Raw genomic sequence first — 27,061 nt, forward strand, 5'->3', positions numbered from 1 at the left:
GGAGGTGGGAGGGCACCGCAACCGATGGGTCAGTCAGGGGACAAACCGAGGTTCCGCCGCCCCCCCCCTCCAAAACCAGTAAAAACATGAACACGAGAGAGGACTCCGGTTCCCTGCGGCCTGAACGTCCGCTTTCCTTCCGGGGGCCTTCTCACGCCCGGCTCCCGCGGTGTGGGCGGGCTGGCGGGAGGAGCGAGCGGGGCGGTCCCCGCGGGCGGTGGTCGGGCCTCCCAGCTCCCAAGGACCAGACCGACGGCGGAGGGAACTGGCTGCGCCGCGACCGCCGCTTCCGGATCCCGTTCCCGCCAGCGCGGAGGTGGGCGGCGCGCAGCCAATGGGGGGCGGCCCCACCCGGGCGGGACCAATGGGAGGCGGCCCCGCCCAGGGGGCCAATGGGAGGGCCGAGCCTGGTCCTGCGCGCGCCGCGCCCGCGCCCCGCCCCCGGCCCCCCCGCGGGGGCGCGTCCAGCGGCGCCGGGGCCGCTCACCCGCGCGGGGGCCGTTCCGGGCGCGCTCCCCGGCCCGGCGTCGCCCCGCCCGCAGCCCGCGGCGTCCGAGCGGCGTCGGGCGCCTCCCGCGGGCCGGGGCCTCCTGCGCGGCGCGCGCCCGGGCGGCTCCCCCCCGGCGCGATGGTCTCGCCCGCCGGCGGGGCGGGAGGCGGGGCGCGCGGGCGCATAAAGGCGGTTGGGGGCGGGGCGCGCCGTCGGTCTGCGCCGCGGGACGGGACGGGACAGGACGCTCCGGTCGCCCCGCGTCGCCATGGCCTGCAGCCCGCGAACCCCGCCGTCGTACCGGAGCCGCCGCGACCGCGACGCCAGGTGAGGCCGGGGGCGCGAGGCGAGGGTGCGGGCGGCGGAGTCGCGGCCCGGCCCGCCGCCCTGACGCCGCTCTCCCCGCAGCCCGCCGCCCCCCGCGAGATGGAGCCTGGGGCGCAAGCGCAGAGCCGACGGCCGGCACCGGGCGGAGGACGCCGAGGGCCCCGCGAAGCCGGCGGACTGCCGCAGGCCCGACAGGTGGGCCGGCGCGGGCGGGGGCGGGCCGCGGTCTGGGAGGGCCCGGCGGTCGGTGTCAGCCGCGGCGTGTTCCCGGCCAGACTCCGGGGCAGCCGGCCAGTCACCCGGTGGCCCAGCCCGGAAGTCGGGGCGCGCCGTCGGTCGGGGGGGGGGCAAGCCCAGCCCTCCGCCCGTCGGGGCCTCCTGGGCCGGGTGGGAGCCCGGGCCGCGAAGGGCCGGGTGGCGAGGCAGCGAGCTGAGCAGCGCCCCCGCCCGGAAGGCCGGGGTGACTGGGGTGAGCCTGGAGGTGGTCGTCCCTGTGGAGGCCCCGGGGGCGCATTGGCCCGGGGGGGGGGGGGGGCTGCCGAAGCGCAGGGAGAGGGGTGCCGGGGACGGGGCTCAGGGCGGGACTCCCGCCTCCTGCTGGTGAGTGGGGAGCAGAGAGGCACCGAGGCCCGCTCGGTCTCGGGGCTGAACCCTCAGGTCTTGGCCGCGACGGAGGGGGTGGGACGCCCGGGCCTGGGGCGGCTTGGATGTCCCGGGGTGCGCGGGGAGCTGCGGGAAGAATGGGGTCTGAGTGCGCGAGGCCAGGCGGCAGCACAGGCGGAGGACAGGGGCCCCGCTCGGCGGGAGAGGCAGGGCTGTCCCCGCGGTGCCCTCTAGCGCCCCCTCCAGGCCTCCGCTGTGCACAGCTCCCCCAGCCGGTGGGCACCTGGTGCGGAGGTGGTCCCTTAGGGGGGCTGCCCAGTGGGCAGCACAGGCTCTGGTTCCTCCGGGCTCTTCCCCCGAAGGTGCTCTGGTCCTGGGATGGCAGGAGGCTGAGCGAACCTGCCGCAGTAGGAGGGCCTGTGAGCTCCCTCCGCATCAGGAACTGCTGCGGCCGGAGCCAGGCGGCCGGCGCTCGCAGGCTGGAGGGGATGGTGTCCCGTCTGTGGCTCAGCCACTCGTTCAGCTTAACTTTGGGCTCATTAACCTGATTCCCCGCCCTGCGGACCACTTTTAGACTCTGAAGTACCGTCTGGAACCCAGCTTGGTAAGGTAAAGGGGTAACCAAAGCCTGTCATTGGCTGGCACCTGAACACACAGGAGTGCCTGTTGCTGAGCCTGGTTTTGACCCACCAATAGGAAACTGGGAGGGAATGTAAGAACGCCACTTTGCATCTAATCTGTGAAGACCAGCCACTCTAGCCGCCGGGACTCTTGGCACCAAGCCTGTGGCTCCATATTGCCTGGTCCGGACTACGGGTTTCCTTGAGTCCTGGGGTGCCTCTCCATAGACGCTCCAATGTCTGCTCCTTCCCCCCCCCCCCCCCCCATTTCCGTTGTGGCGTAGGTGCGCCATTCAGACGGAAAAGTGAACGGGAGCCACTGCACTGAAGAGCTGTGTGCTGGCCGCTCTGCTCAGCACTCAGTGTGTTTGAACAAACAGCTTGGTTTACAAATAAAAGAAAGTCGTATTGGGCACCTTTCTCGTGCTGATGGGTCCTTGCTGACCTTGTCTGCCTGCTGCCCCCACCCCGTTAGCTCCAGCAGCACTGAGCACTCAGCACCCTGTCCTCAGAGCTGGCCGACCCGGCGCGTGGTGCACAGGACACGGCACAGCCAGGCCCAGGGCGAGGGGCCCAGGCCGGGGCGAGTGCATTTCGGGCAGACTCCCAGGGGCCCTTCCCTTGGGGCTCCGTGGGCCCCTGGCCGTCTCCTGTGCCCGCTGGGAAGGAGAGGAAAGGGCCGCGGTTCAAACGCGCACGTCCGTCTTCCTGCAGCTTCACCACCCCCGAGGCCCCGAAGCCCCGGCCGCGGTGTGCGGACTGGGCGAGCGCCGTGGAGGAGGATGAGATGAGGACCCGGGTGAACAAAGAGATCGCAAGGTACGTGCTCCCGCCCCGCGGCGCCTCCTGTGGGACGGACGTGTTCAAAGGCAGGGCTGCCGGCAGGGACTGCTCCCTGAGAGGTGAGGCCCCTTTCGCAGCGGCTGGCCCCCGACCTCTCTGACTGCAGAGGGCAGTGCCCGACCTGCCCGCCAGCCCAGGCTCAGCTAACAGCTGTGAATGGCCAGCGCCCTGGGGGGCCCTGACGTGGAGTCTGAACCCCTTGCAGTTGTACCCCGAACGGTTGTACGTCCAGGTCCTCCAAAACTCCACGCCAGTCCTCTCCCGGGACCCATGCCGCTCAGATGGCGCCGCCGGAGCCATTGCTTCTCCCTGTGACACGCTCACCAGTGTCGGGCTTCTGAGTGCCTCGGAGTTCCCCCGGCTCCCGGTGCTGAGTGCCGACCAGGAGGGCCGTGGCCCTGGTGCCGATGGGAACACGCGGCCTGGTGCCGGCAGGGCGGGGCTGTGGGTGGCAGCTGCCTCGTCGGAAAGGTGTCGGCGCAGGCGGGGGGGTGTGTGTGGCGTTGACGGGTGGGCCTGTGTTCTGAGCGTTTCACTGTGTGGGTCTTGGTCTGTCGGCTGTGGCCTGAGACTGGCTGACTTGGCGCATTGCCTTGCTCTGCTCCCAGGCTCACGGCGTGCCCTGGTGCCACCCTCGCGGGGACCGTCTGCATGCTGGGCAGGGTGCCCCCTCTGCCAGGTGCAGCTATGGTGCCGCCTGCCTCACCCCTGGGGTGGGGCTGCGAGAAGCCGGCTTCCGGTGGGTGGCACAGCTCACCAGCAGCCTAGAACGTGACGGTTTGTCTTACCTCAGCCAGGCTTCCGGGGTCCTGAGGGGACGGAGCCCCCGGAAGTGGGAGGGGCGTCATTCCCGGGTGCTGTGTGCTCAGTGCTGCTGGAGCTACATGGGGCACTGCTCCTCACGCTCCCTCTTCCCAAGCCTGAGAAGGCGGGGGAGCGGCCGGCAGGCACACGGCCCCCCCAGCAGGGCGGGTGGAGCAGAGAGAAGAGTTTCCTGTTCCAGCCTTTCTGAGGCCACGGGTTTGGGGCGTCCATCTCTACGGCGTGGACCTCACTGTTTAATAGTTGGCGTCTGTTTCCCTCGGCCCAGGGGTCTCCGCGGCAGCGCAGGCCCTTGCTCTCAGGGTGGCGCCTTTTCCTGCCAGGGGCCTGTGGGCATGGATGGCATCTCAGCTCGGACCAGCCTGCTCCGTGCGGTCACACGTCTCATTACAAACCCCTGTCGCCTGGGCAGGGCCAGACCAGGGGCTTAGGTCCTGTGCAGCCTGCGGGCCACGCTCCGGCCCTGACACGTGACCTTACGTGCCTCGTCGTCACCTTCCTCTCAGGAGCGGGAGGGGAGGCGCTGACAGCCGCCTGCCCTCACCGCTCCACCGCGGCCCGCGCCTCGGAGGGGTCCCGTGTCTGCAGCCTCAGGAGGCGGCTGGTTTTCAGGCCTTTTAAGCAGCAGTGCCTCTCCCCAGGTACAAGAGGAAGCTCCTCGTCAACGACTGCGGGCGAGAGAGGAAGTCGCCGCTGGGGAGGTACGCCCTCCTGTTCTTTTGCCCTGCTCACCCCCGCGCTGGGGGCGTGGTGCCTGACGTGCTTATTCCTGCGGGGACAGAGGCTCCGGGGACAGGCTCCGGGGACAGAGGCTCCCGGGTGGTGGGGGGGGAGCCCGGGTCAGGCCTCCGCCCTGCGCTGCCTGCCGGCGCGGAGTGGCGAGGCCGGTTCAGGCGGGAATGTCCTCCTCCAGCTGCGACCCCAGGGCGCCGAGGGCAGCGCCCGCCGACCTGGAGACGGACGAAAGCGTCCTGATGCGGAGGCAGAAGCAGATCAACTACGGGAAGAACACCATGGCCTACGACCGCTACATCCGCGAGGTCCCGAGGTAGGCAGCGGCTCCTGCGAACGGGCTGTGGCCTGGAGGGCGGTTTAAGACCACGTGTTGGCCGTCAGGATGGGGGGCCACAGCGGTCTCGCGGCCCCGGGTCGCTAAGGACGGTGGGAAAGGTCTTCCTGAGAACACGAGCAGTGCCGTGGGGACGGCAGCCCACCCTGCGCCCGCGGACGTGCTCCCGGACGTGCTCCCGCGGACGTGCTCCCGCGGACGTGCTCCCGCGGACGTGCTCCCGCGGACGTGCTCGGGACACGTGCCCAGCACTAGGATTCGGGCGTGCTTTCGGGGCGTAGGCTGGGGAGGGACGGCGGAGGCGGTGGTGGTACAGGTGGTACAGCCGGTACAGCCGCAGCCGCTCCTGTGCTGTGGTAGGTAGTGGATCTAATTCCTAACAGTCCTCACCTTAGAGTCGGGGTAACCACCGGGCTGTGCAGGCGGGTGCTGAAGACCAGCCTCCTGTCCCTCCCGCAGGCACCTTCGCCAGCCCGGTATTCACCCCAAGACCCCCAACAAGTTCAAGAAGTACAGCCGGCGCTCGTGGGACCAGCAGATCAAGCTCTGGAAGGTGGCCCTGCACTTCTGGGACCCTCCCACCGAAGACGGATGTGATGTGCAAGAAATGTAGGTCGCATTGCCTTCTGACCCTCCTGCTGCCGCCCTCTGCCCCGACCGGAGCAGCGTCACCGGCGAGGCAGGAGGAGGTGGTGGCAGCCGGAGGGGGCGGCTCGGGGGAGTGCTTCCTGGGCTGAACTTACATTTTGTAGCTAGAAAAGTAGTTGAGTTTAGAAAAACTGGAGATAGGTGGGTTTTCACTTGTTTTTAAGGTAAATATTCTAAAAACCATCCAGGTAATTTATTTCAAACTGTGAAAGGAGGCCCCCCCTCCTTTTTTTTTTAAACTCTGGAAGGGTTTCCCTTTTCCCGGGGGGGGGGGGTTGAGTTTGTGCTTGCTCGGGAGGAGCTCGGCCTGAATGTGGTCAGGCCGCTCTGGGAGAGCAGAGGCCGGCGCCTCGGGCAGTGCCCGGTGCCCGGTGCCCGCGTGTGCTGGGACTTCGCTGGGAGCTGCCGCGGCTGAGGCGGTGTCTAACGAGCTGAGCATTGGCCTCCATCGCACGGCTTTCCTGGTGACAGTTGTCCCGCTCCCTTTACGATGGGAAGCGAGCGGCGGGCCTGCCCGTGTTCGCCGCCCTGCCCTGGGTGGGCCGCCTGTCCTTAACGGTGCCGGGCGTGTGCCCGCTCGCCGCCCTGCCCCGGGTGGGCCGCCTGTCCTTACCGGTGCCGGGCGTGTGCCCCGCCTCTGACGGGCTCAGGGGCACGGGGGTCCCTGACGGGCTCGCAGTGAGGCAGGAGGATGTTAAGTTTCGCGGACAGACTCGCAGACTCTTCTGCCTCTGGGCTTCCTGGCTTTGCTAAGTGGTGACAGTCCCTGTTTGATCCACAGACACCCCGTGGACCTCGGGGAGATGGAGACCGAGTCCGCCGAGAGCAGCTCCGAGTCCCAGGCCAGCTCCCAGGACCACAGCTTCGTAAGCAGCTCCCTGGGGTGTCCGCGGGGTGACCACAGTGCCCTTTGCAAACGGGTTCGGTCCTGATGTCGGGCGCCTCACCCTCCCTGTTCCCTGATGACCGCAGACGGTCCGAGGGCGTTCCTAGGTAGTGGCCGCAGGTTAGGTTTTTGGTTCAATCCCCTGTCCATTGGAAAGGAAGGCCTTTCCCTCCGGTCTGGCACCGGCACCTGCCGGCTGCCTGTGCTCAGGCGGGCTGGGAGGGTGGGCTCGGGAATGGGGCTGGGGGCTGGGAGCTGAGAGTGGGCTGGGGCTGGGGGGTGGGCTCGGGGCTGAGTGGGGACTGGAGGCTGTGAGGGTGAGTTGGGGGCTTGGGGCTGTGGTGCTGGAACTGGGACGCCCCATTTCGGCCAGTTTTAAAAATCCCGTGTTTTGGAGAAAGAAAGCTCCCGAGATGAAAAGAAACGCCCAGCGTTCGATTGCGTGGTCACCGGGGGTGCGTGCTCTGGGACTTTTTTTAACAACCCGTGTGTCTCATTCACAAATATTGGGTCGGCAACTAAGTAATTGCGGATTTTTTTAAAGAAAATCAAAGACAATTTTTTCATGGAACTAAATAACTTTATTCTGTAATGTATTGCCCATTTTGATCAATGACCTTTTGACATCTTTCAGGCAGCATCATAATCCCACGTTCAAAAAACTTCTGGTTTTTATTAGCAAAAAACTGAATCAGGTACGATTTGACATCATCATCATTATTGAAATTTTTACCATTCAAGGAGTTTTGTAAAGATCGAAACAAAAAGTAATCAGATGGTGCAAGGTCAGGACTATATGGTGGATGTGGCAAAACATCCCAACCAAGCTCCATTAATTTTTGCCGAGTGACCAAAGATGTGTGTGGCCTTGCATTGTCATGATGGAATACAACACCTTTTCGATTTGTCAATTCGGGCCGCTTTTCTTCAACTGCATTGTTTAATTTCATTAGTTGTTCAATGTAGACATCAGAATTGATCGTTCGGTTGGGTGGTAAGAGTTCAAAGTAGACAATTCCTTTGTAATCCCACCAAACTGATAACAAAACCTTCTTTTGATGAATATCAGCTTTTGATGTTGTTTGAGTTGGTTCACCTGGCCTGCTCCACGATCTTTTCTGCTTGATATTGTTGTAAACAACCCATTTTTCATCGCCAGTTATCAGTCGTTTTAAAAATGGATCATTTTCATTACGTTTCTTTAGCAAATTGCAGCTGCTAATGCGTTGCGTTAACTGTGATTCTTTCAGTTCGTGAGGAACCCATGTATCGAGTTTTTGAACATAGCTAAGTTGTTTTAAGTGATTTTCAATGCATGTATGTGATACATGAAGCTTCTCTGCAATCTCACGTGTTGTACTGTGACAGTCTGAATTGATTATTGCTTTGATTAGGGCGTCATCAACTTCAACTGGACGACCAAAGCGTTTTTCATCTTTGAGTGAAAAATCACCAGAACGAAATTTGGCAAACCAATTTTGACACTGCCGTTCTTTTAAGGCTTCGTCACCATAAACAGCACATAACTTTTTATGAGCTTGCGATGCGTTTTCCCTTTGCGGAAATAAAAAAGCAAAATATGACGAAAATGTTCCTTTTGATTTTCCATTTTTCAACGAACGCCAAACGAAAACTACAAAACAGATCAAAAAACTTTTTTTACTGATTAACAGCTGAATAGCCAACTATCAAATAACAAAATGTGTTTTACATTTGTACTACGTCTGCAAACTAAAAATTCAACTGAAGCCATATATGTGTGAAACCCGCAATTACTTAGCTGCCGACCCAATAGAAGCCACGGGAAGTGTGATGTACACATTTGTCCAAAGGGGTGGGCGCCCCCAGCACCATGGTCAGAAGCCAGCCCGTCGTGGCGGGAGCCCTGGGACTTTTTAATTTGATTTTAGAGAGAAAGGAAGGGGAGAGAGGAACAGTATTTTTTTTTGTTTCTCGCTTTTGTTGGCTGATTCTTGAACGAGTCTTGACCAAGAATCAAACCTGCAACCTGATGTATTGGGCAGCGCTCCAACCCGTGGAGCTGCCGGCCAGGGCTCTGCAGGCTTTCTCCTGTGCCATGCACACACGTGCCCACCACCCACAACAGGTTCCTCTGCCACCTCCGGAAGGGGCCCCGCACTTCTCACAGGGACGGCCAGCCCGGGCGTGTGAGGACGGTGGGAACCGGGGCACACGTGTCTGGCGTGGAGCAGCATGCCTCCGTGAGGCACCCGGCACCGGGTCCGGCCAGTTCGGAGGCCTGTGGCCTAGGGTTGCCCTCCTGCCTCCTGCCCTGGCCCCCGGGAGCGGGTCCCTGCCCTCCCGGCGCACTGAGGCCAGCGGGAGGAGGGCAGGGCTCCCTGAGAGGAACCCGCCGCTGGAGTGTTTCTGGGGACGACGTGGGGCTGTCCAGGGAAAGAACGGCCGGCACCGCAGGGTGACCCTGAGAGTGTTTTTCCCATTGATTCCTAGAGGGAAAGGGAGGGAGAAACATGAACAGAGGGAGACATCAGTTGGTTGCCTCCCTCCCCCACAGGCCCCTACGGGGCTGGAACTGCTGCTGAATTGACCCTCCACCGGCTCCAGCCACTGGTCCACACCGGCAGGGGCCAGTGGAACTATTTCAAATGACACTAAAAAGCAAAACCTGTTTGTTAAAGCAACCAGACCAGTGTTAAACGCACACGCACTCCGTGCTGAGAGCCGGCACGCAGTGCTGTCTTTCACGTTCTCTGCCTACGACGGGCGCCCACTCACACTCCTGACTCCCACAGCCTGTGTCCTGCGCGCAGAGTGGGAAGGGCCTCGCCTTCGGGTGGGCTGGAGCTGGCAGCCTCCCTGCGCTCCGAGTTTGCTCAGTGTCCGTGTGACTGCTCTGTGAGGCGGCGAGGGCCGTCTAGTGCCCGCGGCTCCTCCCCTGCGCGTGATGGCTGTGCTCGGTGGGGTTAGCTCACTGGTCGCAGGTCCGTGTGAGCTGGCGTGACCGTGCTTCTATCTCCCAGGACATGTACGAGGGCACCCCCACCAAGGTGAGACACCTGGACTGCCACGTGGAGGACGAGTTCGACCTGGAAGCGTGTTTGACCGAGCCCCTGAAGGACTTCGCGGCCATGAGCTAGCCTGCCCCTGGAGGCTCCTGTCAATATTGCCACCTGGGGATTGTTACTCTTGCTTATTTTCTTAAACAGTTTTGTGTATAGCCAGTGTATGTTGCATGTTTTAAGTCCGAAATGCAATTAAATTCGATGATAATTGAACTTGAAGCAATCTTATAACAGACTTAATTGCTTGGTCCCCACGATTCCCAAGTTCACCCAACAAGCACACTTGAACCGGTGTCCACCGAATCTGGGGTGCTGAGCTGCCGCTTGTGGGAGGTGGTGTGGGTGTCCCAAGTCAGCCCCTGGACTGTGTCTGAGGGTTCTCACCGTCAGGCCCTGTAAGGTCTTCGTGGAAACTTAATTTGTGGCCTTTTGTCAGTGAGTCAGAGCCCAAGTCACAGTCACAGCCGCAGTCCAGTCGGTGTTTGTAAATAGTGCCAGTTAGGCCTCTCCCAGTCATACTCAGAGTTAAGCAGCAAAGGGGTTTAGAAAGAACCTTTACACCGTTAATTTACCATGTAAAATTGCTGTAAATGATGATGTATACAGATCTGTTCAGACCTCCAATTGTAAACTTCTCGTTAAAGCTGTTGTGAAGTTTTTATTGCTTTTGTACGGAATGAGATTGCGAAAATAAAAGAGCCTTTAACTGACTGCGTTGCCTAATAGGCTCATTGCCAGCGGCTCCTCTGCTTCCGTCCTCGCCACGTGGCCTGGGCGGACTGCAGGGGGGACGGGGCTGTGGCCCAGGCTGTCACCCCCACCCCACCCCCAGAGGACTGACATCCATGGGGGTTTAGAGCTGGAGCCAGACATCCATGGGAACTAGCGTCTCCCTAGGCTCAGGGACCTTCGGCAGGGGCCCGTGACGGCCCTGCCCTGTCCCCGACTGCTGCATGGGCGTCCAGGTGAGTATCCAGCGGGTCCTCAGAGGCTGCCCCGCCGACGCTGCCCTCCAAAGCCACACGCACCTCCTGCCCTAGTCCCTGCCGCCAGCCACGGCCACACGCCCAACCGAATGCCAATGGAGGCCCGGGGGACCTGGAAACGGTGCCCAAAGTCTGCACTTGCCTCGATGGGCAGAGTCCATGTGTCAGGTTAGAGGTAGAGGGTGTGGCTGGTGGGTGAGGGGGTGACAGCGGGGTCGGGAGCGGCCTGATGGCGGCATTGCGGCGGGGACAGCATTGGGGACGCACTCGCCTGGCAGCGGGTGCCAGCAGCTCATCGGTGGGAGGCTGGGTGTGGGCCCTGGGGGAGGGCGGGCAGGAGAGCCAGGTCGCTGCCAGCGTGGTGCTTGGCCAGCGAGACATGGTCTGTGCCGAGGTTCTGGCTGGACGGAGCTCCCAGGAGACCTGAGCCCCGGCCCCCCGGAGAGGTGGGGACCGGAGGACGGCGGGATGAAATGCAGTATTCGGCACAGGGTCCCTGCCCGGACCCAAAGACTCTGACAGGTCCTCCCGCCCACCTGCTCAGGCAGGGAGTCTGCACCAGGTCCCTGGTGTGTGGGGTGTGTGCCGGGGGATGCGTGTGGTGGGGAGAGGGGGGGAGTCTCTGGCTCAGGGTCTCCAGGTGAGGACTCGGCCCAGGAGAGCCCACCTCAGCGCCAGGAGCCGTGTAGGAGGGAGATGGGACGCCTGGGAGACGGACTGATCCGTGGGTGATAGGGGTGTGGGCTGGCGGGAGCGGGAGGGTGAGAGGTCGTGTGTGTGTGTGTGTGTGTGTGTGTGTGTGTGTGTGTGTGTGTACTTAGGCTTCCCTACGAGTGAGGTGGGCGGGGGCGGTCTGACTGGGGTTCTGGAAGCATCTGCCCTGGCTCCTGGCTTTGGCTTCGCATTTAAATTCTCAGAATGCTCCGAGGCCCCGAGGAAATCAATCTTGGGCTTTTGTGCTCGCCTCTCACGCTGTTAACATAATCTAGCACTTTCCGCGGAGGCACAGATACCCGTGGCCGGGATCCAGTTGTCTTTCTTCTTGACTCTTGTACATCGAACCGAGAGGTGTCAGAACTGAATTAAGTTTGTCCGGCGTGATTAATTCCTCACCGCTCCGGGCCGATCGCTATCTCGGGCCCCTCGGTGATTCATTTTCCTATCTTCCCGTGTCGAGATGGACGTGGTCAGCTTATCAGGGTTGTCATCCCGCACCCCCACTTCCCCTTCTCTCTCATCTGTGCAGCCATTGTTGTTCCTGCGCCTGGCTGGGTTCTGTCCTCCCGCCGTCCGCCCTCAGCTCTCCGCCCCCGGCCCGCCGATGCCCTGTCCCTCCCGTCCCCGTGTCCCCGTGTCCCCGTGTCCCCGTGTCCCCGTGTCCCCGTGTCCCCGTGGTGGGCGGTGCATCAGCAGCCTCTGCCCTGCCCCGGCGCTGGCCGCACGTGGCTTTCTGGACCGGAGCCGGTGGCTCTTCTGAGGATGCAGGTACGGGTGTGTTTTCTCCCGTGTGGGCAACACGGATCGGCCTGCTGGATAAAGTCACACCGCCGCGCTCGGCCAGCTGCCAGGGCCCCGAGAGTGAGCGTGTGAACCATCCTCCCTGCACCGCGTTTGGCTCTGTGTGCACATGAGGGTGGGGGTGGGTCTTGGGATCATTCGGGAGCGTGTGAATTTTATGTTTACGGATCTCGAGAGGGTATTTGTTTGTTTCCTTTGCTTTCATTGCTGTTTTGTTTGCTTTTTTCATGTACAGGCTTTACTTTATTTACTTTTTAAAATATATTTTATTGATTTTTTTACAGAGAGGAAGGGAGAGGGATAGAGTTAGAAACATCAACGAGAGAGAAACATCTATCAGCTGCCTCCTGTACATACCCTACTGGGGATGTGCCCGCAACCAAGGTACATGCCCTTGACCAGAATCGAACCCGGGACCCTTCAGTCCCCAAGCCGACGCTCTATCCATTGAGCCGAGTCAGCTACAGCACACGTGCCGGCTTTAACTGGATGTAAGCCACTTTGTAAAACGCACACTGCAGAGATGCACAGAGCCCGGCCAGCATGGCTCGGAGGTTGAGCGTCGACCTATGAACCAGGAGGTCATGGTTTGATTCCAGGTCAGGGCACAGGCCAGGTTGCGGGCTCGTTCCCCAGTAGGGGGGCGAGCCAGAGGCAGCTGATCAATGATTCTCATCATTGATGTTTCTATTTCTGTCCCTCTCCCTTACTCTCTAAAATCAACAAAAATCTATCTATATATAAAAGCCCAAGCTATGGCCGAAACTGGTTTGGCTCAGTGGATAGAGCGTTGGACTGTGGACTGAAAGGTCCCGGGTTCGATTCCGGTCAAGGGCATGTACTTTGGTTGTGGGCACATCCCCAGAGGGGGATGTGCAAGAAGCAGCTGGTCGATGTTTCTCTCTCATCGACGTTTCTAGCTCTCTATCCCTCTCAATTCCTTTCTGTGTAAAATCAATAAAATACGTATACGTACTAAAAAAAAAAAAAGCCTAAGCTATGACCCGCACTGACCACCAGGGGGCAGACACTCAACACAGGTAAGGAAACATGGAACAGACAGACCAATCTCAGAGGGAAGAGGCGAGGGAGAAGGGTGGGAAAAGATTAACTAAAGATCTTATATGCAAACTAGAGGCCCAGGGCATGGATTTGTACACTGCTGGGGTCCTTTGGCCTGGCCTGCGGGGATCGGGCCAAAACCAGCTCTCTGATATCCCCCGAGGGGGTCCCAGATTGCAAGAGGGCACAGGCCAGGCCGAGGGACCCCACCGGTGCACGAAACCTTGCACTGGGCCTCTAATATATTTTTTTTAAAAAGGTGCATGGAGTTGCATGCCCACAGGGGTGCAGCAGACTCCACGGTGAGGAGCCGTGGGACCGAGGCCCCGAGGGGCCCGCAGGGACTAGGCTCCATGTGAAGTGAAGGCTGAAACGCATGTGGAGGGTCGATGGGGCTTGATGAGGCGGAGGCCTCAGGCTTGACACCAAAAGCACAGTCCATAAAAGGGAAAACCATGAAGCTGGACCTTGTCACACTGAAAGCCTTCTGCTCCGTGAAGACCTGGAGGGGAGGAAGACCAGCTGCAGGGAAGGAGGAACTCCGCAGAGCGCCGTGGGACAGAGGGCCGGCACCTGGCACCTGCAGAACGCACAGGCCGGGTAGAAAGCCGGCGGGGAGAGGCAGGTGGCTGGCGAGAAGTGCCAGGCGGTGCCGCCTCCCTGTCCACAGAGGGGGCGTCGTGGACGGAAGGGGGCCCCGTGGTACCTGACAGGCTCAGGGGAGGCCCTTGCGGTGACCCTGCAAAGCCAGAGACCAGAGTGACCACAGAGGATGGGGCGCAGTCAAAATCTCAGGACGGCTTGTGGCAGGCAGTCTTGTTCTCGGCAAGACTCCCCTGATGAAGGTCTCTGTCTTCTGCATCTAAGGTAACATTCCTGTGGAGTGCGGGGTGACCCCTTCGCCAGACTGGGGCCCAGCTGGTGCACCGGGGCTGAGACCATAATCCTCTCATGGTTACGGCTACCATGTCCATTGCCGACTGATAACTGTCCTGCACCCATCCACCCACCGAGGAAAAGGGTGTCTACCATTTACTTTTCATCCAGTCCCAGAGTCCCCCCCTCTGCTTCCTCCCACCTCCCTAACCTCTCCTGAGACCCATCCCCGACCACCCACCCCCGACCACCACCGAGCCAAACCACCCAGGGCTGTGCCTTCTCTTCCGCTGTGATGAATAAAATAAGGCACAGAGCCATTTCCTGGAGCACTGTCTCAATACGCCGAGACCCTGCACAACCTCCGACTGGGAATGTGCCCGCAACCAAGGTACATGCCCTTGACCAGAATCGAACCTGGGACCCTTCAGTCCGCAGGCCAACGCTCTGTCCACTGAGCCACACCGGTTTCAGCTTGTAACCTGTTCTTCATCACATGCTCTGCGTATCTACTTTCTGTGCTACTTTTTAGAAGACCATATTTGGTGTAAATAACGGCAGTTTGTCCTGGCCAGTTCGGCGCAGAGGACAGAGCCACGGCGAGCAGACTGCAAGGTCCTGGGTTCAATCCCGGTCAAGGGCACACACTTGGTGAAGCAGGCAGCCAATCCATGTCTCTCCTGGAGGTTTCTCTGTCGGTCTCTCCCCCTCCCTCCACTCTCTCTACAATAAATAAATTAAAAATAATAATGATGATGGTAGTTTCAGTTCTTCCCGTCCTTTTAGCATCTGCTTCCTGTCTAGTGTGGGTGATGCTCTAGCATGCTCTTAGACCCTTGCTCAAGGTCACACTGAGGTCACCGGCAGGGCGGGTACGCCCCGGAAAGTGGGGACCACGGGTCGCAAGGGGAGTACCCCGAACCGCCCGGCCGCCTGCGGGGCCACAGTCTTCCCCCAGCCAGAGGCACCGGCCTTCCCGGCCAGTGCGCCCTCCCGCCGCCTCAGGTCGCCCCGCTGCCTGCCTTCGCGACTCCAGACCACGCCCATGCCGGCGTAGCCCCGCCCCCTGCTCATTCAGGCCACGCCCTCTGCTCTTTCAGGCCCCGCCCACCAGGACGCAGCTCCGTCCCCTCCGTCGGCGCTGGCGCGCCCTGCCGCCTCAGGCCCCGCCCACCCAGACGCCGCCCAATCCCCGCGCGCGCGGCGCCGCCGAGGGGCGGGCGGCGGCTGGCCGAACGGCCAATGAGCGCGGCCGGAGGGGGCGGGGTCGCGTGGTGTGCTCCCCGCCGCTGAGGCGCGTCGGCTGTTGCGGGAGGAGCGCGGCCTGCGGGGCCGGCGGCTCAGTCGCTCCGCCCGGCTGGCCGTGGCCGCCGCCGCTCGGCCGCGCTCAGGTACCGGCCCGGCGGCGGCCCTCGACGCGGCGGCCGGGCGCGCGCCCCCCGCCCGTGCGTGCGCGCCCCGCGGGGGCCTGCGTGCGCGCGCCTGCGCGGGGCCGCGCGTGAACTTGGGCCGGACAGGCCGGCTGCCGGCTGCGCGCAGACCCGGCCGCGCGGCCCGATGCGCTTGCCCCCGCGTGAGTGCCGAGCGTTTCCGCCGCCGGACCCCGCGGGCGCCGCGGGCGGGCCGCTGAGGGCGCGGGGCCGCGGGGGCTGGGACTCCCGCCGCGCGCCAGCCTCCTCGGACCGGCCCAGGACCCCCGCGCCGCGAGCCCCACGTGCGCCCCGGACCCCGCGCCCCCCGCGCCCGTGCGGGGCCGAGCGGGGCCGCGCCGCCACTTGTTGAGCGGACGGGGTGCCGCCCCGCAGCCGCGGCCGCCGGGCTCACGTGCGTGTCACTCCGCGGCGAGCGGAGCAGGAAGTTGGCCGGGACACGGCGAGGAGCCTCCGCGGCGCCGGACGACGTGGGAGGCGCCCTCCGCGGCCGGCGGCGTAAGTCTGGGCTGCGCGGGCGTGTGCGCCGCCTCCACTCCCCCGCGGCCCGGCGGCCCGCGCCTCCAGCCCGGCCCGCGCCACCCCTTCCCGGCGGAGCGGGCGGCGGCCGCGGCCGCAGCCTCCGACGCCGGGCCGGCCGGGCCGGAGCTCCGCGCCTGCACCCGGTCGGCGGCCGCCGCGCTCCGGGGTTGAGCGCGACCCGGAAGCCGGCCTCGCGGAGGGTGGAAGGCGGGGAGACACTTTGTCCCCATCAGTTGGAAGTTCTTTAAAAAAAAAGGACATGTTTCATTGACTTCCGGGAGGAAGGAAGAGGGGGGAGAGAGAACATCAGTGATGGGAGAGAATGGCCGATGGGCTGCCTCGGCCCGGGCATGTGCCCTGGCCGAACCGAACCCGGTCCGCGGCGCTGCCCACTGAGCAGGCCAGCCGGGCCGGTCACTTTGAAATCCTGGAACATAAGTAACTGAAGCAGAAGGCGTGTGGCAGCAGTGAGTTTGCTCACCGTCGGTGCGAGAGCCATTCCAGACGATTGATTCTCTGCGAGTCCGCACCGCAGGCTCCCTGCTCCGGCCTCGCCCCCGGCCTCGCTGGGGACCAGAGCTCCGTCCCTCTGGTGTGGCCTCTGCCACTTTGAGGGTCACGCGACAGGGCGGGCACGCGTGACGTGAATGGGGGCTCGAGCCCGCTCTGCCCTGTGCCCGGGTCCTTGCATTTTTGGGCTTACCTGGGACTAGGGGCCTTGCTGGTACCGGAAACCCTAAAGGAGAAAGCCAGCCACCACTGTCTTTAGGTGGCGAGGTGGGACCTAGCCTGGGTTCGAGTCCTTTGCCCTCTGCCGTGTCCATGGGCGGCACATGAGGCGGCTTCTGCTTCCCCGGGTCAGCAGTTTTCACAGGTGCACGGCCAACTTTAAAACAAACCTAAAAACAATACAAGGTTTTAAATAGATATATATTTTATTGGTTTTTTACAGAGGGGAAGAGAGAGGGATAGAGAGTTAGAAACACCCATCAGCTGCTTCCTGCACACGCCCCATGGGATGTGCCCGCAACCAAAGTACATGCCCTTGACCGGAATCGAACCTGGGACCCTTCAGTCTGCAGGCCGACGCTCTGTCCACTGAGCCAAACCGGTTTCAGCTACAAAAGTTTTTATGTAGACCCTTTTGGCTTTTTCTGCAGCAGTCTTTCTTAAAATGTATTTTTATTGATTTCAGAGACTAAGGGAGAAGGAGAGAGAGAAACATCAGCCATGAAAGAATCATCCAATGGGCTGCCTCCTGCACACCCACATGGGATGGAGCCAGAAACCTGGGCATGGGCCCTGACCGGGAGTGGAACCCTGACCTGGTTCATAGGTCAATGCTCAACCCTTGAGCCATACCTGCTGGGCTGCGGCAATATTTTTTTAAAATATATTTTTATTGATTTTAGATTCTTTTTAAAAAAATATATTTTATTGATTTTTTACAGAAAGGAAGGGAGAGGGATAGAGAGTTAGAAACATCGATGAGAGAGGAACATCCATCAGCTTCCTCCTGCATACTCCCTCTGGGGATGTGCCCGCAACCAAGGTACATGCCCTTGACCAGAATCGAACCTGGGACCCTTCAGTTCGCAGGCTGACGTTTTGTCCACTGAGCCAAACTAGTTACGGCTGCAGCAATTTATATATACACACATTTTTTAATTTTTTTTTTAATTTTAGTGAGTTTATTTGAGCCAAACTGTCGACATATGCTGGGAAGCAGAACCTCAATGAACTGAAGAATGGCGGGTTACATTTCTGTTTATACATTGCAATCAAAGGGGGGACATGGGTGGGTTACATGAAATTCATTGGTGATGGATTAAGGAGGCGGGAGAAAGCAGTGGTGAGAAACCCCTGGGATTGGATAATGCAGCAGTATTTCTGCCAGGAGAGCTGATTTGCAGTCCTAAGCACCCTATGGAATAAAAGGCTGATGTGCCTGCTCCAGGCAGGAGCTGCCCCCTAGTGGTCAGCGCTCCCACAGGAGGAGCACCCCACCAGCCGCCGGGCTCATGGCTGGTGAGCTCAGTGGCCGTGGCGGGAGCCTCGTGTCTCCGCTGTAGGCAGCCGGTAAGGACAACATCCCCCAAGGGCTCCCGACTGCGAGAGGGTGCAGGTGCGGCCGAGGAGACCCCCCCCCCAGCGCACGGATTTCAGGCACTGGGCCTCTAGTCCGTTATAAACGGTCACAGTTTAAACCTGAGCCAGGAACCGGGGCATGTTCATGTGTGTTACTGACTCCAGCCCGTGGCCTCGCGCAGGGGGTGGTCCTTTCCTGTTCAGTCCAGGTCACGGGCTCAGAGCCACCCCAGCGGCAGCGGGATCAGAGCCTGCCTCTGGGCGCTGACCGGCCTCCCACCTCCCTTCTCTCACCAAGGAGCCACATGCTGCGGGATCTCTCCTTCCGTCGGACACAGCTTCCTCTCCTTTGGTCACGTGTGGCGCTAGCATGTCAGACATGGTGTCTGCCCTTCTACACGGAGCGCCTGCTGTCCAGCCTCCTGGGGGTGTAGTGTCACCAGGATAGTGGCTGTCAGGACAGCGGTTTTGTCTCTTGTGTTGAAGTCTTTATTTGTTGTTATTATTTATTTTTTTATTTTATTTTTTAAAAATAATATATTTTATTGATTTTTTACAGAGAGGAAGGGAGAGAGATAGCTAGAAACGTCGATGAGAGAGAAACATCGATCAGCTGCCTCTTGCACACCCCCTACCGGGGATGTGCCCGCAACCAATGTACATGCCCTTGACCGGAATCGAACCTGGGACCTTTCAGTCCGCAGACCGACGCTCTACCACTGAGCCAAACCGGCTTCGGCTGTTATTATTATTATTTTAAAAAAATCTTTATTGTTGAAAGTATTACATATGTCCCCTTTCCCCCCTGACCTCCGCCTGCCCGTGGGCTGTGCATGCATGCACACAAGTTCCTGATCTCTTCCCGTCCACCCACCGCCTTCCCCACCTTTCCTCTGAGATCCCGCAGTCTGTTCCATGTTTCTGTGTCTCCAGATCCATTTTGTTCATCAGTTTAGTTTATTTTGTTCATTAGATTCCACGTATGAGTGAGGTCATGTGATATGTGTCTTTCTCTGACTGGTTTATTTCTCTTAGAATAATACTCTCCAGGTCCCTCCATGCTGTCTCAAAGGGTACGAGGTCCTCCTTTTTCACTGCTGCATAGTATTCCACTGTGTAGCTGTACCACAGTTTTTTAACCCACTCATCTGCTGACGGGCACTTAGGCTGTCTCCAGATCTCAGCTGTGGTGAATTGTGCTGCTATGGACATAGGGTGCATATATCCTTTCCGATGGGTGTTTCTGGTTTCTTGGGATATAGTCCTAGGAGTGGGATCACTGGGTCAAATGGGAGTTCCCTTTTTAACTTTTTGAGGAAACTCCATACTGTTCTCCACAGCGGCTGCACCAGTCTGCATTCCCACCAGCAGTGCATGAGGGTTCCTTTTTCTCCACATCCTCGCCAGCACCTGTCGTTTGCTGATGTGTTGATGGTAGCTTCTGACAGGTGTGAGATGGTGCCGCATTGTCGTTTTAATTTGCATCCCTCGGATGACCAGTGACTCTGAGCATGTTCCCATCTGTCTCTCGGCCTCTGCCTGTCCTCTTTGGAGAAGTGTCCATTCGGGTCCTCTGCCCGTGTCTAACTGGGTGGTTTGTCCTCTGTCGCGTTGTCGGAGTTCCTTCTCTGTTTGGAAAGAGATCTTCCATCAGAAACATCGTTGGCAGACACGTGGGCTCCCTTTCCGTGTGCTGGTGGCATCTCTGGCTGTGCACACGCTTTTCCCTGGACGTCGTCCACGTGTGTGTGTGTGTGTGTGTGTGTGTGTGTTCTCCCGTGTGCTCTGCCCACGCACCCGAGTGTGCACCCCGCCCCCGGGGCAGCGTGGCAGCGTCTGTCTGTCCCCAGCGGTCAGCTTCGCCTGGGTTTGAACTAGCGTGCGTGGAGCCGCGTTCTAAGGGGTCAGTGTCACTTCAGGACACCCTGCCCGGTCAGGCTGCGGGTCCACAGGAGGCGGCTGGTGCCAGCGGCCGTGGTGTGGAGCCTGAGTCTCACCCAGCGGGCTGCTGCTCCTGAGGACGGTGAGGGTCCCAGGGAGGAGTGGCAGGGTGGGGGCGCTGTCCTCCCTGAGGACAGTGGCAGTCCATTTTTAAAGTGAAAGGCACGTCCTCCCCAGCCCTGCCTCTGCGCCGGCTGGTCTCCCTGCCGGGCCCGGGGCTGGGTGCCGTCAGCTGCTCCTGCTCAGTGTGGCCCGGCACGGGCGGGGCCTCTCCAGGAGACTGTCCACGGGCCTGGCCCTCCACGCTGTGTCCACGGGGGCGGGTCTCGGCTGGTCTCCCGCCTCTGGCTGTGGCCTGGCCTGGGCGCCCCCTCCCAGGGCGGAGGGCTCAGTGCCCATCACAGCATCTCCTCTGTCACCCCCAGCTGGGCCTGGCACAGACCACCCTGTCCAGGTCCTGTGGGGAGAGGGGCTTTTGTCCGACTGGATGGAGCGGGGAGGGTGCGTGGCTCCTTTGGGCCTTTGTCAGCAGTGAGGCGGGCAGTGTGCGGGCACTGGGCCCTCCGTGGGCAGTGGGCCCTCCGTGGGCAGTGGTGAGGCGGGCAGTAGGCCCTCCCATGGGCAGTGTGCGGGCACTGGGCCCTCCGTGGGCAGTGGTGAGGCGGGCAGTGGGCAGTGGTGAGGCGGGCACTGGGCCCTCCGTGGGCAGTGGGCCCTCCGTGGGCAGTGTGCGGGCACTGGGCCCTCCGTGGGCAGTGGTGAGGCGGGCACTGGGCCCTCCGTGGGCAGTGGGCCCTCCGTGGGCAGTGGTGAGGCGGGCACTGGGCCCTCCGTGGGCAGTGTGCGGGCACTGGGCCCTCCGTGGGCAGTGGTGAGGCGGGCACTGGGCCCTCCGTGGGCAGTGTGCGGGCACTGGGCCCTCCATGGGCAGCGGTAAGGGGGCACTGGGGACTTCTGTAGGCAGTGTGCGGGCACTGGGCCCCCCGTGGGCAGTGGTGAGGCGGGCACTGGGCCCTCCGTGGGCAGTGTGCGGCAGGTTGGTTGGGTGCCTCCCCTGCAGGCTGATACTCGGCTCCCGCCCTTCCAGCTCTCACAGACGCCGGCGCTCTGACAGGCGGCCTCGGGCTGTGGAGGCCGCTGGAGATGGATCGCTCGCCTGTGACCCCGAAGTGCGGCCGGGAGGGTTAGCGCCGAGCCCGATGCGCTGGGACCCCAGGGCCCGGCGGCGCGGACGCAGGACCCGGCGGGCCCCCGACCATGGTCACGCTCATCACCGAGAAGCTGCAGAACCAGAGCCTGGACGACCTCGCGCACCAGAGCTGCGATGCCGGCCCGGTGAGCCGCACTGCCAGGCGGGGGGGGCGGGCAGCGTGCAGGGCACCCGTCCCAGAGCCTGCCGGCCTCCTGGTGGGGGTTTCCTGTAACTCACCCCAGGAGTTTTGTTTCCATTGGTTCAGAGAGGAAGGGAGCGGGGAGAGAGGAACATCCATGACGAGGGAGCCATGGATCGCTGCCTCCTGCACTCACCCCACTGGGTCTGAGCCTGCAGCCCGGCCTGTGCCCTGCCTGGCAGTCACACCGTGACCTCCGGGCTCACAGGTTCGAGGTTCAGAGGTCGATGCTCACCCACGGAGCCCCTTGGCTGGCTGTAGGTTTATGTTTGTGTGTGTTTTAGAGACGGAGAGAGAGTGAGGGGGACAGTGATCGGTATGGCCTCCTGGCGGCACCCGACTGGGTATTGAACCTACGACCTGTTGGTGTTTGGAGCCACTGGCCGGGGCAAAACCCCAACTTGTGAAAGCCTGACCCACACAGAGCGAGGGCAGGCCTCGGCGCACACGGTAGCCACCCTCCCGGGGCTGCGAGGGGTCTGTCCGGGCGTTCGCTCCCCGGGTCTGACTGGGCAGGCAGGCAGCCGTGCCCTCCTGTGTCAGCGTGAGCGTCAGGACTCCTGCCCTGGGCGGCTGTGTGCCCGCCTCGGGGTGGGAGCCCGGCTCGGGGGCTGGGTCAGGTGGGCGCTGTGCTAGCTCTGGGGCCCGATGGGTGCTGGGAACATCGGGGTGCTCTGTAACAGGTGTGTGCTGTGCACTGGAGCTGACCCAGGAACACTAACTGTAAACTAGTGGGAAGCACGGCTTTTTAAAAGGGGAGGATTCTCGGAGTCAGGCCGTCTCGCCAGCTGCCGGAGGGCCAGCGGGCAGTAGGGTGCTCTGTGGGCAGGGGTGCTCTGTGGGCAGGAGGGTGCGCTGCGGCCAGGAGGGTGCTCTGCGGGCAGTAGGATGGTCTGCGGCCAGGAGGGTGCTCTGCGGGCAGGAGGGTGCTCTGTGGGCAGTAGGGTGCTCTCCGGCCAAGAGGGTGCTCTGTGGGCAGTAGGATGGTCTGCGGGCAGTAGGGTGCTCTGCGGGCAGCAGGGTGCTCTGCGGGCAGTAGGGTGCTCTGCGGGCAGGAGGGTGCTCTGCGGCCAGGAGGGTGCTCTGCGGGCAGGAGGGTGCTCTGCGGGCAGGAGGGTGCTCTGCGGCCAGGAGGGTGCTCTGCGGGCAATAGGATGGTCTGCGGGCAGGAGGGTGCTCTGCGGCCAGGAGGGTGCTCTGCGGCCAGGAGGGTGCTCTGCGGCCAGGAGGGTGCTCTGCGGCCAGGAGGGTGCTCTGCGGCCAGGAGGGTGCTCTGCGGCCAGGAGGGTGCTCCGCGGGCAGAGGGTGCTCCGCGGGCAGGAGGGTGCTCCGCGGGCAGGAGGGTGCTCCGCGGCCAGGAGGGTGCTCCGCGGCCAGGAGGGTGCTCTGCGGGCAGGAGAGCTGTGCTGCGTCCTGACGGCCTCTCATGTGAACTCTCTCACTCAGTGCTCAGCCGAGAAGCGGAACAGCAGAAGTGGCCCCGTGTTCCCTTTTGAGACCAACGGTAAGTGTGTGAGCCGGGTCGGTGGGCCACCACCTGTCTCAGCTCGAGGGGGGCGGCGGCGGGAGGAAGAGCAGGACGGCAGTGCATGCCTGGTTATCGTGTGCTGGACCAGTGGTGTGTATGGGGGAGTGGGGGGCAGGCATGCCCTGGCGTGTGTGTGCCCTCCACCCTCCAGGACACAGCCCGACGTATGTGCCCTGTGGTCTGAACGGGCCGAGTGGCCTCACCACCCAAGTGTGAGTGTGTGCGTGCGCGAGAGTGAGCACGGGTATTCACATGGGTGTGAATGAGTGTGCATGTGAGTGTGAATGCATGTACACAAGTGTGCATGTGTGAGCATTGAGTGTGCATGTGTGAGTGCATGTAGTGCAAACATTGTGCATGTGAGAGAATGTTTGCATGCGTGTGCATGTGAGTGAGCACTGAGCATGCACGTGAGAGTGAATGAGCGAGTGTGCATGTGATTGTGAAAACTGAGCATGCACGTGAGAGTGAATGAGTGTGCACGTGAGTGAATAAGCGAGTGTGCATATGAGTGTGAGTGCTGAGCATGCACGTGAGAGTGAATGAGTGTGCACGTGAGTGAGTGAGCGAGTGTGCATGTAAGTATGAGCACTGAGTGTGCATGTGAGAGTGGATGAGTGAGCAAGTGTGCATGTCAGTGTGAGCACCGAGTGTCGAGGGCAAGGGGGCGCCAGGCGGACATGCCAGGGAGGGCAGGCAGGGTGGCACTGACACCGCCCTGGGCCCCCCGCTGTGCAACCCCGTGCCCACGAGGCAGCTGGCAGTGCCTCCTGCTCACCCGTGGTCTCTCCTTCTTCCTCAGGAGACAGGTGCCCCTGGAAGGCCCTGAGCGGAGGGTGGCCCCTCCGGAGCCCGGCGGCCGTGGTCCCCGCTCCCCCCTTCCCGCCGGGCCTGGGCGCGGGCAGCGCCGTGGACCTCAGGGAGCGCTCGGGGCCGGCCCTGGCCCCGCCCAGCAAGCGGCACTGCCGCTCCCTGTCGGAGCCGGACGAGCTGGCCCGCTGCCGCTCCCCCTGGCGCCCCGGGGGCTCCAAGGTCTGGACCGCCGTCTCCAAGCGGCGCTGCCACAGCGGCGGGAGTGCCAGCCTGCCCGGGGGCGCCCTGCCCGCGGCCGGCCCCGGCTCCCCGCCCGCGCCCCGGCCCGCCTCCGCCAGCGGCGGCGGCGAGGACGCCCGCCCGCCCTGGGCGCCCCCGGGGCCCGCCCTGTGCTCCCGGCGCCGCCTGTCGCTGTCGCAGGAGCACCTGCTGGACGCAGCCGCCCCGTCGTCCGCGCCGGCGCTGGGCTGGCGGCTGGGCCTGCTGCGGAGCCGCTCGCAGCCCTGCGTGCTCGCCGGCAGGAAGAGCCGCCTGAAGCGCCCGCGGGAGGAGGACCCGCGCTGGCCGCGCCCGTCCCTGGACTTCCTGAAGATGACGCGGGTGAGGCTCCGGTGCTGGCGGCTGGGGGGTGCCCGCCGTCTGCCGGGAGGCACCCTGGTGCGCCGAGTCCTCAGCGGGTTCGAGCCGGGCCAGCGGCCGCCACACACACCACCTGCCCCCCCTCCAGAGCGGCCGGGCTGCCCTGGGTGCGAGGATCTGGGTGTGGAGTGTCCACTCCATCCGCCTCTCCTCGGGCACAGATGCGGGGAGAAGCCGTGTGTCGGCACGTGGCCGGTGAGGCGGCCGGCCCGGCTGCGGGCTCGGGCGCTGCCGGTGCGGTGGCTGAGCCCAGGGGCCGAGGCGCTGTGTGCCGCGGGGACTTGGTCAGGGTGGACGGGGTGCTCCGGCCCTCCCAGCAGCGCCTCACACACCGTCTTTCCTGCCGCAGACGCTGAAGAACTCGAAAAGCCTCGGCTCCCTCGACTGCGACGGCGAGGATGAGGACGAGGCCGGAGCGAAGACGGCCGTGTCCTCCCCTCGGGCCCCGCACGGCCTCACGGGCCTCGTCACCCCGGCCTCCAGCCCGCTGGGCGCCTGCCCCAGCCCCTGGGCCTCCCCGGAGGCGGGCAGCGGCGGGGAGCCGGGGGACTGGGACAGCGCCGGCGAGGAGGGCCCCGGCGAGCTGGACCTGGAGCAGATCGAGAACAACTGACCGCGGCGGCGGTCTGGGGGAGGGGGCGGCCGCCCAGTTCGAACGTTGAGGTCTTTTTGATCAGTCTTTCCTATGGAGTATTTTGCATTTTTCTGGCTTTTACAGTTGTGGAGAAAGGTCTATTTTGAAATGCATTTTCGAGGGCATTCAGTTCGGGTTCTGGGCACACCCAGGGCGGGCTGGCTCCTCGCAGACGCCTGTGGCGAAGGGCGCTGTGCGTCCTGCAGCTGGAGGTCCGGGCGCCGCTCAGGGCAGGCCCAGCTCTGCGGCCTGGCCCGGCCCGGCGTGGGGCCGCCTGGCCGCCTGGTCTGTGACTTCAATAAAAGACGTTTGCTTTGCACCGTGCCTCCCATTGTTTATCTTTTAGAAACTATTTTTATTGACTTCAGAGAGGAAGGGCGAGGGGGGGAGAGACATCAGTGAAGAGAGAATCACGGATCAGCCGCTTCCTGCACGTCCACACTGGGGATTGAGCCTGCAGCCGGGCCTGTGCCCTGACCGCCAATTGAACTGTGACCTCCTGGTTCAGAGGTCGGCGCTCAGCCTCTGAGCCACACCAGCTGGGCCGAGTGTTGGTGTTCACGGTTAGGTGCACGTGGCCTGGGCAGCCACATCCTGTGGATCCTGGCCGACTGGCCCCCCCCCCCGCCCCCCCCCCCCTCCCCGTTCTTTCCTAATTTAACAGTCATGGGGTTTCTAAGGGTGTAGGCCTGGGAGCTTGGGGTGAAAGGGAGGCGTTTTGAGGAATTGTCTTTCCCCCCAAGTTGGAGCAGGTCCCTCGTGGCAGGGTGTTCTCACTGGTCAGGCCTGGGGTCGAGGGGCGAAGGCGGGGGTTTGCAGGCTGTCCTTCCTGAGGCCCGGCTCCTGCCCTCAGCCCGGCCAGGCCTCCTGTTCTCGGGGCTCCGGCGGCACCTGGCGGCCTGTTTGCTCGCAGACGGAGGTGGCCACGCGGTTCTCCCTGGTTAACACCCCGCCCTGAGATCGGCTCCCGGCGGGCCGGCTGGCGGGGCGCAGGGCTGCGGCTCCCGGCGGGCGGGACCCAGGACTGCGCTGCAGCACCGCTGCCGGACTGCCCCTGGTTAATCTGGGGAGAGGGATAAAAATAGAATAAAACGCCCTGGCTGGGGTGGCTCAGGGATACAGCGTCGGCCTGCGGACTAAAGGGGCCCAGGTTTGATTCTGGTCAAGGGCATGTACCTGGTTGCAGACACATCCCCAGTGGGGGGGCGTGTGGGAGGCAGCCACTCAATGATTCTCATCATTAATGTTTCTTTCCTCCCTTCCTCTCTGAAGTCAATAATATATTTAAAAAAATAAATACAAACAAAACATAAAGACTGACAACGGAGAGGCAGAAAGTCACATCATCAGGTTGGAGGATTTTGGACAATCTCTTAGCGGTCAGGGGGTCAGGCTGACCCGAGAGAGCACAGTTTGTGTGGAAGGAGGTCTGCTGGCCGTCGCTGGATGCGGTGGCCGGCCGTTTGCGGGAGACTGCGTGGAGTCTGGTGCCCAGAGACGTCTGAGCCGACCCTGCACCCAGGAGGAGGGCTCGGCGGGTCCGAGGACGTGGCCCGTGGCCATCCGTGGCCCGTGGCATCCCGTGGCCCCAGCACAGCCCAGGAGCAGAGAGCACACGCCTCGTGCTCAGGGCGCTGAACGGCTCGTTGTAACTCGTGGCCAGAGGAGAACTGACACACGTGAGAAGCGGGCGCTTAGCAGAGCGACAGTGAACACCGCAGCAGTCGGGTCTGCGGTCGGCGACAGAAGGAGCTTAGCCGTCGGCGGCCGTGTTGGAGTGAGTGGGAGACGGTGAGCGAAGCCCGGCTTGGGGGATCGGGTGTGGTGGTGGGGAGGGGCGGTAGAAACGCTCAGGAATTTGAGAGCCCCGTGGGGGGGACTGTCGGAATCCTCATCTCGCCCCCGGACACACGGGGGCCTCTCAGACACTTGGCCGTGCGGACGGCTCCCTAGGCTGGGCCCGTGTGAGGGGGAAAGAAGCCAGCGGCTGGCGTGGCTCCATGGCTGAGCATCAACTTAGGAACCAGGAGGTGAGGGTTCGAGGCCCCGGCAGGGCACAGGCAGGGGTTGCGGGCTCGATCCCCAGTGTGGGGCGTGCAGGAGACCGGTCCATGATTCTCTCATCATGGATGTTCCTCTCCCTCTCCCTTCCTCTCTGATGTCAATAAAAACCTTAAGAAAACCTGAGACACGGCAGAGATCATGAGGCACAATAGAGGCAACGCTGGCCGCGTTCCGGGAAAAACGTCACCAAAGCTGCCGGCTGGCGTGGCTCTGGTGG

At 62.4% G+C, this 27,061-nt stretch overlaps 2 protein-coding genes across 6 annotated transcripts; both read left to right on the plus strand.

Moving 5' to 3' along the window:
• The first annotated feature begins 626 nt into the window (after positions 1–626).
• Positions 627–10,062, plus strand: SLBP (stem-loop histone mRNA binding protein). Of its 2 annotated transcripts, none has more exons than XM_084878754.1 (8): positions 627–817; positions 899–1,012; positions 2,755–2,859; positions 4,347–4,406; positions 4,631–4,753; positions 5,234–5,383; positions 6,204–6,288; positions 9,311–10,062. In XM_084878754.1, exons 1-8 carry the CDS (start codon positions 759–761, stop codon positions 9,425–9,427), a joined length of 813 nt encoding a protein of 270 aa, XP_084734880.1. In that variant the 5' UTR covers positions 627–758; the 3' UTR covers positions 9,428–10,062. The 2 variants fall into 2 exon arrangements, with proteins under 2 accessions (XP_084734880.1, XP_084734879.1); XM_084878753.1 differs by having other exon boundaries at positions 641–817; positions 4,619–4,753.
• Positions 10,063–15,078: 5,016 nt separating this feature from the next.
• FAM53A (family with sequence similarity 53 member A) lies at positions 15,079–25,099 on the plus strand. 4 transcript variants are annotated; one of them, XM_084878674.1, is made up of 5 exons: positions 15,079–15,185; positions 20,863–21,110; positions 22,613–22,670; positions 23,497–24,107; positions 24,496–25,099. In XM_084878674.1, the coding sequence occupies exons 2-5, from the start codon at positions 21,033–21,035 to the stop codon at positions 24,757–24,759; spliced, it is 1,011 nt and encodes a 336-aa protein (XP_084734800.1). In that variant the 5' UTR covers positions 15,079–15,185; positions 20,863–21,032; the 3' UTR covers positions 24,760–25,099. The 4 variants fall into 4 exon arrangements, with proteins under 4 accessions (XP_084734800.1, XP_084734798.1, XP_084734801.1 ...); XM_084878672.1 differs by lacking the exon at positions 15,079–15,185 and adding an exon at positions 15,194–15,722; XM_084878675.1 differs by lacking the exon at positions 15,079–15,185 and adding an exon at positions 15,194–15,367.
• The last annotated feature ends 1,962 nt before the right edge of the window (positions 25,100–27,061 follow it).

Source organism: Pipistrellus hanaki, assembly GCF_964339955.1.
Source record: "Pipistrellus hanaki genome assembly, chromosome: 1".
In the NCBI taxonomy this organism is placed as follows: Eukaryota; Metazoa; Chordata; class Mammalia; order Chiroptera; family Vespertilionidae; genus Pipistrellus; species Pipistrellus hanaki.